Here is a 12827-nt window from a genome sequence, read left to right as displayed (position 1 = left end):
TTACCCAACAAAGACTGTCTTCCTTCCGATAAGGGTCCCCAGGGCGCCTTTCATGTCCTTGTTCCTCAGGGTATAGATGAAGGGGTTCAGCATGGGGGTGACCACAGTGTACATCACCGCAGCTGCCGTATCCTTCTGGGCTGTGTGGGAGGATGTGGGGTTGAAGTACACCCCGATGAGTGTCCCATAGAACAGTGATACCACGGACAGATGGGAGCCACAGGTGGAGAGTGCCTTCCGCTTCCCTCCTGCAGACGGGATCCTCAGCACTGCTGCGAAGATGCGCATGTAGGAGACCAGGATGCCCACGAAGGTGGGGATGATGGGCAGTGCGCCCACAGTGTATACCATGGTGTCGTTGAGAGACGTGTCTGAACAGGCCAGCTTCAGCAGGGAGCTGAGGTCACAGAAGAAGTGGGGGATCTGGTTGCGGGCACAGAACGAGAGGCGAGGCAGCAAGACTGTGTGGGTCAGGGCATTTGCAAAGGCCGAGGTCCAGGAGGCAGCGACCAGGAGGCCACAGAGGCAGGGTGTGATGGATGTAGTGTAATGCAGAGGGTGACAGATGGCCACGTATCGGTCATAGGCCATGGCGGTCAGCAGGAAGCTGTCGATGCCGGCAAACCAGATGAAGAAGAACATCTGTGTGAGACAACCAGAGTAAGAGATGCTTTTGTGTCCGGACACGTGGTTGGCCAGCATCTTGGGGATGGTGGTGGAGGTGAAGCAGATGTCTACAAAGGCCAGGTTGGCCAGGAAGAAGTACATGGGCGTGTGGAGCCTGGGATCGGTGGCAATGGCCAGGATGATGAGCAGGTTCCCCAGGCCTGTGAGCAGGTACATGCTTAGGAAGAGAGAAAAGAGCAGCTCCTGCTGCCTGGAGTCCTGTGACAGGCCCAGCAGCAGGAACTCAGAGACCCCGCTGAGGTTGGCACCTTCCATGGCAGGCCTAGAATGAGAGGAAGAAACTGGATCTGTCCGCGGTGCTGACTGAGGTCCGTCCGTCTGTCCATCAGTGCCCCTCCCAACCCCTCAGCCCTGCACCTGGATTGTATCCCCTTTCCTTGCTCAGAACCCCCTGAGGCCCTCACTGGGAGACTCTAGGCAGGGGCTCCACCTCTGTAGCAGAGCCTCTGACTAGAATCCCACAGTGATAGGGTGCGGATGACTCAGTCTCAGAGTGCTCACCTAGCATGGACAAAGGCTCCTGAAAGGGGAAAAAGGTAAAAACAATGCTGTGTGGGAGTGAGTGTATCTGTCTGAGATAGTACGTTTATCAGATTTCCAACACTGTCACGAAATGCTTGAGACAGTCAGTGCACAGCAGGACAGGCTTGTCTTGGCTCACAGCTTCAGAGGCTTCAGTCCCTGCCCTGAGCCTGGGTCAGTGGGAGACAGTACGCTGCGGTGGGCGTGGCAGAAGAGAGAGAAGGAGGGGCCAGTACCCCAGTGCCTCTTCCCACCAGGCTCTGCCTCCTAAATGTGTCACTATTTCCCAATAGTGACACAGGCTGATGACCCAGTCTTTTTACCATTACTACTACTGCTGTTATTATTATTATCACCATTATTATTATTTTGGTTTTTCAAGACAGGGCTTTTCTGTGTAGCCCTGGCTGTCCTGGAACTCACTCTGTAGACCAGGCTGGCCTCGAACTTGGAGATCCAATTGCCTCTGCCTCCTGAGTGCTGGGATTAAAGTTGCGTGTCATCACCACCTGGTTTATTATTATTTTTTTTTGAGAAATTATCTCACTATGTAGTCCAGGATGGCCTTGAGCTCACAGTGTTGGGATTATAGGCACTGACCACCATGCGTGGCTCTAGTGTTTTTATAATTATGCATGTATGTGTACAGAGCCTTAGGAGGCCAGAAGAGGGCATGGGGTCCCCTGCTGGAGTTAGAGGTGGTTTTGAGTCGCCCAACATGGGCACTGGGAACTTAGGGCTTTCTGTAAGAGCAGCACAAATTCTTATCCACTGAGCTCCTTATCTTATGGGCCTGTACAGGGAGTTCCAGACCCAAGGTTTAATGGACCAAGGCTGACTTTGGACTCCTGATTCTCCTGTCTCCACCTCCCAGTGCGTGGATGACAGCTGAGTGCTTCTATGCCCTGCTGATCATTTCCTGGGTGTGTGACCAGAAGTAGGTCTGCTTAAAAAAGAAGGAAATTCAGGCTGGCAAGATGGCTCAGTGGGTAAAGGAGCTTGCTGCCAAGTCTGACAACCTGAGTTCGATCCCCAGTTCTCACATGATGGAGGGAGAAAAAAGAATCTTACAAGTTTTCCTCTGACCTCCATACACACACACACACACACACACACACACACACACACACACACACACAGAGAGAGAGAGAGAGAACGACTCTGTAGATAGATGTGGGAGGAACCACACCACACAGCACTAGCTTTCTCTGGACTATATTTTCCTTCTTAGTTTGGATAATGAATATAATTTGTCATGCAGCTGATTCGTTTTGTTTTGTTTTTTAATTTTAAAACGAAGTCTCTATGTAGCCCCGACTGTCCTGGAACTCCACATATAGACCAGGCTGGCCTCAAACTCATGGAGATCTGCTTGTCTCTGCCTCCATCTGGGATTAAAGGTGTGCACCACTAAACCTGGCCAAAGTGGAATTCCCCATATTTTTTGGATGCCTGAAAATCAAACTCTCTCTTTCTCTCTTACACACACACACACACACACACACACACACACACACACACACACACACGCGCACGCGCACTATTACCACTTTTCAGCCCTGCCTGAGTTGGTTAGTTAATTTCAGACCCCAACACCGTTCTATGCTCAAGGCCACCGCTCCTGTGAGCCGTCACCCAAGGACCCTTCACTCCTCTCGGGTGACCTCATCCTTGCTGGGCTTGCTCAGACCCCAGAGGCTGTGTCCACCCTCTCTCAGTGTCTGGCCCGATTCTGGGCCCCCTGGCTTAGCTTCACTTCCACTAAAGTCAGAGCTGCCCAGGCAGGGCTCGGGGTGGACAGTGGTGGCCGTTGGCTGTCCAAGGGTGCGGACCGTCTTACATACCACTTATCCTCTTCGCCCTCTACTTCCTCCTCTCCCTTCTCATCCTTTCTTCCTCCTCTTCCTCCCCCTCCCTCTCCTCTTTCTTCCCTTCTGCCCTCTTTTTCAATTTTCATTATTATTTGTGGTGCTGGAGATGGATCCGGGGACTCTGCTTGCTGGCACTCTTCCACTGTGCCACATTCTCCACCTTTGGTCTGTTGAGACAGGGTCTCACTTTAGCCCAATCTGGTCTGGAATTCATCATCCTCCTGCCTCAGCCTCCTGCATGCTGGGATGACAGGTGAGGGTCACCACACCCAGCCTCCCTCCCCCTGCTGATTCTCAGCTCGTCCTGTTGACTCTCAACTTTACCCCTTCGCTGGTTTCTTTGGCACCAGGCTTGAGCTGGACCACTCTCTACAATGGCACCTGATCAGGGTGAGGGGACCTGCCTCTCCTCTGTAAAATCTTGCACTGGCTTCCTGCTAACCTGCTGCTGATAGCTGGCAGCTTCCACTCATGAGACACTTGCTGTAAACAGAAGACCTCTCCAGCTAAGGTCCCTTATCACCATTCATGCACTGAGGGGACTCAGGAATTTAGCAATTGTCCCTCATGTCAGTCTGTCTTTCTCCAAAGCTCTTAATACCATACTATACAGCCTGCGCATGGTAGGCTCATCTGTCACCCCAACACTCAGGAGGATGAAGGAGGATTACAAGCTCCAGGTAGCCTGGGCCACATAAGATCTTGTCTCGAAACATTGGCATGCAGGACCCAGGCACGGTGACCACTCAGCAGAACTGCCATTTTGTTGTGTCTTTTTTATAGCCATGACTTAATGAGGTCTAGAAAGGGTTACAGAGTGGGCTCCTCTGAACCCCCCACAGCTCACTGCCTGGTGTGGCCCCCTTCTCCTTCTGCCCAGCTCATCTGTCTCCACTCACCTATGGGAAGTATCCCTCCGACTCTGGGATTCCTGGTGGGAGGTGAGCCAGCTTTTCTTGGGAAAGGGTCTTGGACAGGTGTGTGACCCGTGGACGAAGCTCTTTGTCCCTACCAAGGACAACACAAGGCCTTGGTAGAGCACTATTTACCCTCCATCCTCATAGCCTGAACTTGGTCCCTAGGGTCTTGTTAGGACACTGGCTAATTGTCTGTTCTGTGTTCGGTTCCTATCGGGCCAGCTTCTCAGGGGCCGAGGGCACAGGAGCTCCTTCCCAGGTTTTCCCTCCACACCTGTGGTGCCCGTGTCTCTGGGATTCTTTGGGGGACTCCCTGAAGAGCATGGTTCAGTAGAATTCCCCTGGCACTGTTAGTCCTGCCCAAACCCCGGGGTAGGTTGTGGCTTCCTACTGCTGGGAGCAGTAGCCCCCAATCATACCTATTATTTTGTTATCTCTTTGGGGGACGAGGGACACAATTGTCTACAGCAGGTGCAATTCCTGTTTTGTCCATGTGTTCAGGCATGTAACACTCTCATATCCTCCAGTGGGAATGGAGTTCCCAGAATTAATGCCCTACCATTCCTCTCAGCCTGGTCCTGTTCTTCCAGGAATGGCTTCTCTGCCTCACTTTGACAGCAGCAGCAACTGGCTCTGGTCCCCTTGCTGAGGGGTGGCTCCCCAACCTCACGAGGGGTCAGGTTCCCACTGACTTCACTAGTTTTTTCTATAATCACTCCCCATCTCCCATCCCCTCCTAAACTATGCTTTCTGGGGCGCCAAATTGCATATTGGGGTCCTCTGACAGGAATTTCCCCACATCTCCTGCGGGTTTGTTCCTCAAGCTGAACTCTGTTTATCCCAAGCCCGTTCTGCAGGACACACTTCCCGGCACCGCTTCCCGCCCGAGACCTGGCTCTGGGCTCTCATTACCCTTGACCTGCAGTTTTTGTTGTTGCTGCTTGCTCTCACACCGTGGAGTTTCTCAGGCACAGGGCTTGGGGCCGAGCTTTTCTCTGCTGTCCGGGAGCTGCTCAGCTGGGATTGGGTGTCAAGGGCTGGCAGGAGAGAAGCCATCGCTGGGATGAACAAGCTAGTCTTTGGGAGAGGTGCTGTGAGGGCGCACTCACATCTTCCCAGGGGACCACAGGAGCTTCCGGCTGGATGTGCTGCGGCTTGAACACCTTGCGTCCTGATCATGGGAGGGGGAGAGATTGGAGACAGCTCAGTAGGTAAGAGAATTTTCTGCTCTTGCCGAGGATGCTAGTTCAGTTCCCAGCTCTCAGTTCACAACTGCCTGTAATCATAGCTCCTGCTCTGGTTCTGAGGGCACTGCACACACATGTACAAGCTCAAACCCCCCCCCCCCCCAGACAAACACACATACGTAAAAAATAAAACAACTTCTTTTTGTTCTTTTGTTTGTTTGCTTTTTCAAAGCAGGGTTTCTCTGTGTAGCCCTGGACCAGGCTGGCCTTGAATCAGAGATCTGCCTGCCTCTGCCTCCCAAGTGCTGAGATTAAAGGCATGCACCACCACTGCCCGACAAAACAACTCTTTTTAAAAGGCAAAACAAAGAAAAGGATTAGAGCATTCAGGATGAAGATGCACACCAGTCCACCAGCACTGGGTGGGATCCGGAGGCCCGCCCTCATCTCGTGGAGACTGGACCTGGCCTTCCAGTATCTTCATGAATTTTTATTTTGCTGCATGCTTTGATGTTGTGAAACACTGGATTGCGTGACTTTAAACCTTTCCCTCTGGGTCTCCCGCGTTTTGGGGGACTCTGCAGCACCTTCAGGCATCACCCTAACTCTGGGAGTGAGCAGCAGCGAGGCTGTGCGGATTGGAGGAGGCACCTCGTCCCCTAGTGGCCACAGTGAGAATCACAGCACAGAGCTTAGCAGCTTTAACCCCAGAGGTGCCTCCTTCTGGATCCCCCTTCCTTCTCCCTTCACTTTCTCCCTCTGTCTTTCCTTCTTCCCTTCTCAGTCTTCTCCTTATTTCTCCATCCTCCATTTTCCCTCCTCTCTCTCTTCTCTCCCCTCCCCTCCCCTCTTCCTGTGCAGCAGATGAACCCAGGACCCATCGCATGCCAGGCAAGCGCTCTTCCATTGAACCACACACAGCTACAGTGTTTCCAAATTAGTTGAAATTTTTATGGAGTCGTGGTTCAAGGCAGATGTTTAATGTGTAAATGTCATACTGTAGACTACCCCATACCCCCACCACAGGATCTCACCATGTAGCCCTGGCTGGCCTGGCCTGACTATTCTCCTGCCTCAGCTTCCTTTATTGTGGGATGACAGGTGTGCCATCATGACAGGAGTTGCTTGATTATACTTTTGGGTTTTATCTTGTTGTAGATAGAGTCTAGCTTTGTAGATCAGGCTGGCTTAGAACTCTCCATATCCCTGCCTCCTGCCTCTTTGGTGCTAGGATGGCTGGTGTGGACCATCACTTCTGGCTTCAGTGTCCATAGTTAGTGTTTTCTTTTTCTGTCTGGTTGGGTCCATCCAGTTGCTGTGTGTCTTAGTTTGCTTTCTACTGCTGTGGTTAGAACACCATGACCAAAAGGAACTTGGGGAGGAAAAGGTTTATTTGACTTACATATCCTGAATCACAGTCATTGAGGGAAACCAGGGCAGGAACTCAAACTGGGCAAGAGGAACCTGGAGGCAGGAGCTGATACAGAGGCCATGCAGGGGTGCTACTTACTGGCTGGCTTCCCCTGGCTTGCTCAGCCTGCTTTCTTTGTAGAACCCAGGATCACCAGCCCAGGATTGTCATGGTCCTTCCACATCAATCATTAGTCAAGGAAATCCCTCCCCTACAGGCTTGCCCATAGGCTTGTCTTACAGAGGTGTTTTCTCAATTGTGGTTCCCTCTTCTCAGATGACTGACGCTCAGGTCAAGTTGACAAAACTAAGCAGGACACCGTGTGTCTTGTGTACGCTCATCTGAGGAACTCCTCAGCTTTCTTTGATCTTTCATGACACTGACTATTTAAAGAACATATTTAGGGCTGGCTCAAGGGCTCACTGGGCAAAGGTGCTTGCCATCAAGGCTGACTTGATTTTGATCCCTGGGTTCAATATGGTGGAACAACTGACTGCCACAAGTTGTTCTCCGACCACACACCAAATAAATAAATAACAAGTAATAAATAAGTCATTTAAAAACAAACCTATTTAGATTTTGATTGTTAAGATTTGCTAATGGATACAAGCACTCCATCACTGAAGATCAAAACACTTTGACATTTTCTTCTTTTTTCTTTCTGGTTTTTCGAGACAGGGTTTCTCTGTGTAGCTTTGGCACCTTTCCTGGAACTCACTCTGTAGCCCAGGCTGGCCTGGAACTCACAGAGATCCTCTTGCCTCTGCCTCCCAAGTGCTGGGATTAAAGGCGTGCGCCACCACCGCCCAGCTCACTTTGACATTTTCTAGGCATGGTGATGCAGACATTACTATTCCAGTTACTTTGGGAGGTTGAGGCGGAAGAATTACAAAACAGTGAATTCAAGGATAGGCCCTGTCTCACAATAAAAAGAAAAAGAACTAGGGAAGGGATGTAGCTCAGGGGTGGAGCCCTGTCTAAAATCCTCCAGTGAGGGCTGTGGGCATGGCTCAGGGGTGGAGCCCTGCCTAGGATCCCCAGTGAGGGGCTGGGGGCGTGGTCAGGGTGGAGCCCCCCAAGGATCCCCAGTGAGGGGCTGGGGGCGTGGGTCAGGGGTGGAGCCCCGCCTAGAATCCCCCAGTGAGGGGCTGGGGGCGTGGCTCAGAGTGGAGCCCCTGCCTAGAATTCCCCAGTGAGGGGCTGGGGGCGTGGTTCAGGGGTGGAGCCCCTGCCTAGAATCCCCAGTGAGGGGCTGGGGGCGTGGTTCAGGGGTGGAGCCCCGCCTAGAATCCCCAGTGAGGGGCTGGGGGCGTGGTTCAGGGGTGGAGCCCCGCCTAGAATCCCCAGTGAGGGGCTGGGGGCGTGGTCAGGGTGGAGCCCGCCTAGAATCCCCAGTGAGGGGCTGGGGGCGTGGTCAGGGGTGGAGCCCCGCCTAGAATCCCCAGTGAGAGGCTGGGGGCGTGGCTCAGGGTGGAGCCCTTGTCTAAGCTACTAACGGCAGTGCAGACACTGTCCACTTAAAACTCTGAGTGAGCAATCTTCATTAAGCCTCGGGCCCACTGTCAGTGACAACAGAGGCTTAAAATGGCAGTATCACCAGGTAGTGGTGGCACACACTTTTAATCGCAGCACTCAGGAGGCAGAGGCAGGCAGTTCAAGACCAGCCTGGTCTACAGAGTGTGTTCCAGGACACCTAGAGCTACACAGAAACCCTGTCTTGAAAAACCAAAATAATAATAATAATAATAATAATAATAATAATAATAATAATAAAAATTGCAGCATCAATCAGTGACAGAGTTGGTAGTCATTGGTGGGTTCCCATTCCACCACTCAGCTCTATAACTATCAAAACAGCACAATAACTCATGTGTTGACTGGCCAGAGAGGGTCACCCTGAGTTGCTGTTCTTCTACTTAGGTAAAATTTGCAGATGTGACCCAAGCAAAGTCACTGCCAAGGTCAGCAGGAGCTGGAAGTTTCAGAGCCTTGTTAGCGGTTCTTTCTCTGTGGATTTCAGAGGTTGGATCCTAGAGTCCTGGCCTGTGATCCCCCCTCTTCTTCTTTTGAGACAGGGTCTCACTGTGTAGCCCTGGCTGGCCTGGAACTCACAATGTAGACCAGACTGGCCTCGAACTTACAAAGACACAATTGCCTTGATCTCTAGATGGCTGGATCAAAGTCATGAGGCACCATGCCCTTTGTGCCCTGTGACTAATCCTGGAGAGAAGTGAATAAAGGCTTGTTCACTCTGGACAGGCACTGGCCACAGACCAAAGAAAGTACTCTACCCACTCCAGCTCAGGGAACCAGTGCGTTCACTGAGGTCACTTGGAGAGTATGGGTGACTCAAAGGCAGCTCCCAAAGCCCCTCACAGCGTGGTGGTCGACTCACAGAAGCTGTACAACGTGCAGACAGCTCCACCTTCGAGTTTCCACCCCAGCAGTTCTTACCGCTCTGTAACCTTGGGGAGGGGCCTTGCAAATCCTGTACATTTGAGGAGTTTCCTGAAACGTGTAAGTTTTGTTAACTTCCTTCGTCTATGATATGAGCCTTCATCCCTTCTCCGGGAATTTGGAGGAAATCACTAGACAACAGTCCCTCCCAGACTGCAGAAATGTTAATCATGGCGTGAGGCAGGCTGGCTTTAGCGCCTTTGTTCACTTTCTGTTGCTGTAACACAATGGCTGATAAGTTATAAGGGAAAGAGGTTTATTTTGGTCTATGGTTCTGTGAATACAAAGTTGAAGGGCCATATCTATCAGTGCTTCTTTTTTTGGAAAAAGTCTCACGTAGTCCAGGTTGACTTCAAGCTCAATATGTACCCGAGAATGACCTTGGACTGCTTTTTAATTTGTATTTATCATTATTTTTCATGTGTGGTGTGTATGTATTTTTGCATGTGTGTATGTGTGTGTGCCCATGTGGAGGCCTGGGGTTGATGTCAGGATTCCTTTCCCAGTCCTCCATGTCCACCTTATTCTTTGAGGCAGGGTCTCTCGATAAAACTCAGAGCTCACCAATGTGGCTAGTCTGGGGATCCCATCTCTGCCTTTGGAGACTGAGATTGGAGGTGAGTGACCATGACCACTCAACATTTGTGTGGGCTCTGGGAATCTGAACTCACGTCGTCGTCATGCTTGTGTGGCAAGCATTTAAAGGCTGAAGCCATTTCCTCAGGCCGACTATGAAATCCCGATCCTCCTGCCTCCACCTTCCCAATGCCGGGATAAAAGGCATGCTTCACCATGTGCAGCCTAGAACACCTGCCCTCTTATTTAAATAATTTACAAAACATTTATTATATGTGTATATGCCATAAGTGTGTGGGTGCCCAAGGAGGACAGAAGAGGGCATTGGATCTCCTGGAGCTGGAGTTACAGGCAGTTGTGAGCTGTGAGACTCGGGTGCTGGAAGCCAAATGCAGGCCTTTTGGAAGAACAGCAGGTGCTCTAAACAGCCAATCCATCTGCCTTCCCCTAAATGTATTTTTTTTTTTTTTTTTGGAGGCAGCTTCTTGCTATGTCTCCAATGCTGGCTGAAAAGTTGAGTTAACCTTCCTGCCTCGGCACCCCTGTGCTGGTGCGGAGATGACCGGCATGCACCCCAAACTGGGGCATAACACCTACTTTTCTGCAAGTTCACCCAGAAGTGAGAAGTGCACCCTGGAGGAGGCAGCTGGCTAGTTGCAGAGAACCGTGGGCATGCCCAGTCTTAGAGACGAGCTCCTGGGAAAACCAGCATCCCAGGACATCACCGCTTGGCCCTGAAGTCAGCCCTGCCCATGGCCTTGACCAAGGCCATTCGGACTTCTCTGTTCCTCAGGCTGTAGATGAGGGGGTTGAGGGTGGGGGTGATGAGGCTGTAGAAGAGGGATACCACATTGTCCTGTTGTGGGCTGTGGTAGCTGCCCGGGACCATGTATATGAACACAGCTGCCCCGTAAAAGAGACCCACGACGGCCACGTGTGAGGAGCATGTGGTGAAGGCCTTGTGTCTAGCTTCGGCTGAGTGCATGCGCAGCACGGCCCCCAGAACGTGGCCGTAGGAGGTGAAGATGAGCGACAAGGGCAGCAGTAAGATCAGCACCCCGGAGACAGACAGCGCCAACTCATAGGCGGACGTGTCTGCACACGACAGCTTGAGGAGGGCTGGCAGCTCGCAGAAGAAGTGGTCCACGGTGTGTGAGGCGCAGTAGGGGAACTGCAGGGTGATGGAGGTCTGGATGGAGGCCACAAGTGCACCCGAGAACCAGGATGCGCCCACCATCCCCACACACACCTGGCCTCTCATGAGCACCTGGTAATGCAGGGGGTGGCACACAGCCACGTAGCGGTCATAAGACATGAGGGATAGAAGGACACCCTCAGAGACACCCATGAGCATGAGGAAGAACATCTGGGTGGCGCATCCCCCGAAGGTTATGGCATTCTCTCCCTGCAGGAAGTCAGCCACCATCTTGGGGATGGTGACCAGCGGGAAGCCAACATCCAGAAGTGAGAGTTGGCTGAGCAGGAAGTACATGGGTGTGTGGAGTCTGGAGTCTGTGGCAATCAGGAGAATCAGGATGGTGTTGCCCAGCAGTCCTGCGGTGAACATGGTGGCCACGAGGAAGAAGAGGGTGAGATGGGGCCCTGTGTAGCTGAAGAGCCCCACGAGGGTGAAATCTGAGGTTGTGGACGCATTTGATGCCCCCATCCTCCCAGAGTGCATCACTGTCGAGGGAAGTACAGGTGATTTTGTAAAGGGTCCCAGTGGGATAATTTTACATTGTACTGTAACTGTTAGGTGGTGGCCTCCTGGAGTCTCTCTAGAAGGGGATGAAAATTTATGAATATATCCAGGGTCAGCTCCAGTGCCGGGCTGGGGGCGTGGTCAGGGGTGGAGCCCCGCCTAGAATCCCCAGGGAGGGGCTGGGGGCGTGGCTCAGGGGTGGAGCCCCCGCCTAGGATCCCCCAGTGAGGGGCTGGGGGCGTGGTCAGGGGTGGAGCCCCGCCTAGAATCCCCAGTGAGGGGCTGGGGGCGTGGCTCAGGGTTGGAGCCCCGCCTAGAATCCCCAGTGAGGGGCTGGGGGCGTGGCTCAGGGTGGAGCCCCCGCCTAGGATCCCCCAGTGAGGGGCTGGGGGCGTGGCTCAGGGTGGAGCCCCGCCTAGAATCCCCAGTGAGGGGCTGGGGGCGTGGCTCAGGGGTGGAGCTCCTGCTTGGAATCCACCTGTGATCAGAACATGGAGAAGTCCACCCTGGTATCTGAGAGATACCATCACAATATCTCTCAGGGAAGCTCAATCTACTAACATTTACTGTTGAAGTATGCCACTAAACTGAAGGGCACAAGCCAGCTCCCGTGGAAGATCAGAGGCACACAGCTCACCAGACACCCTGTGGCTGAATCAGGTGTAGGATTTTGAAGAAGTTAAGATTCGAAGTACGGAGACCTTGCCCAAGATGACACATGAAGACAAAGGTAGGTCGAGAAATGTCTGGAACCGGGAAGAACGGCTCATTTCCGTATCTTTGGCAGAGAGCAGATCTGAAAATCGAGAACCGTCAGAAATGGAATGTCTGGGAAGAGACGGAGAGTCAGCAGGTTGGACTAAGTGTTCCCAGTGACAGAGGAGACACATCAGGCTGCTTGTTAAGTTTCTGGTGTGTGTGTGCGTGTGCATGTGTGTGTGTATTTGTGTGTGTGTGTGTGTGTGCATGTGTGTGTGTGTAATCTAGCTGTCAGTCTTGGGTGTTGTTTCTCTGGGGCTGTGCTGTCCATCTTGGTTTTTGAGATGAGGTCTCTCCCCAGCTTGGAGCTTGCCAAGTAGGCTGGCTGGTTAGCAAGCTGAGGGACCAGCCTGTTACTGCCTCCCCAGAGCTGGGATTACAAGTTTCTGCCACCATGCTTGTTTTCTCTCTCTCTCTCTCTCTCTCTCTCACTCTCTCTCTCCTTTCTCTCACTATCTCCTATTCTAGCTCTCTCTCCCCCCTCTCCTTCTCCTCACTCTCTCTCCCTTTCCTCTCTCTCCCTCCCCCACTCTCTCTCCTCCTCCCTGATTGTGTATACATGCACATGTGGTGGCCAGAGAGCGACTTGGAGGAGTCAGTTCTTTCTCCTACTGTGTGTGTCCCAGGGACTGATTCAGGTCTTCATGCTTGTATGTCAAACACTTTCCTGCAGAGTAGTCTCCCCAGCCGGAAGCTAGCTCAGGGCAGGTGCGTCCTGTTTCGTGTGTATGAATGTGT

General features: G+C 52.3%; 2 protein-coding genes across 2 annotated transcripts; both read right to left on the bottom strand.

The window, feature by feature from the left end:
• LOC114709603 (olfactory receptor 1361-like) lies at positions 1-4106 on the bottom strand. Its single transcript, XM_028893541.1, has 2 exons — positions 3980-4106; positions 1-949 (listed from the first exon to the last, which is right to left on the bottom strand). The coding sequence occupies exon 2, from the start codon at positions 940-942 to the stop codon at positions 1-3; it is 942 nt and encodes a 313-aa protein (XP_028749374.1). The 5' UTR covers positions 943-949; positions 3980-4106.
• Positions 4107-10307: 6201 nt separating this feature from the next.
• LOC114709560 (olfactory receptor 2Z1-like) lies at positions 10308-11310 on the bottom strand. Its single transcript, XM_028893475.1, has one exon. The coding sequence runs from the start codon at positions 11307-11309 to the stop codon at positions 10350-10352; it is 960 nt and encodes a 319-aa protein (XP_028749308.1). The 5' UTR covers position 11310; the 3' UTR covers positions 10308-10349.
• Between the last annotated feature and the right edge of the window lie 1517 nt (positions 11311-12827).

The sequence above is a fragment of the Peromyscus leucopus genome, chromosome 17 (genome assembly GCF_004664715.2).
Source record: "Peromyscus leucopus breed LL Stock chromosome 17, UCI_PerLeu_2.1, whole genome shotgun sequence".
NCBI classification, from domain to species: domain Eukaryota; kingdom Metazoa; phylum Chordata; class Mammalia; order Rodentia; family Cricetidae; genus Peromyscus; species Peromyscus leucopus.
This window is presented reverse-complemented; position numbering and strand designations above follow the sequence as displayed.

Bases quoted from the DNA above. Each gene is read 5' to 3' on its own strand.
- LOC114709603 (XM_028893541.1), bottom strand. From the start codon at position 942: ATGGAAGGTGCCAACCTCAGCGGGGTCTCTGAGTTCCTGCTGCTGGGC.
- LOC114709560 (XM_028893475.1), bottom strand. From the start codon at position 11,309: ATGCACTCTGGGAGGATGGGGGCATCAAATGCGTCCACAACCTCAGAT.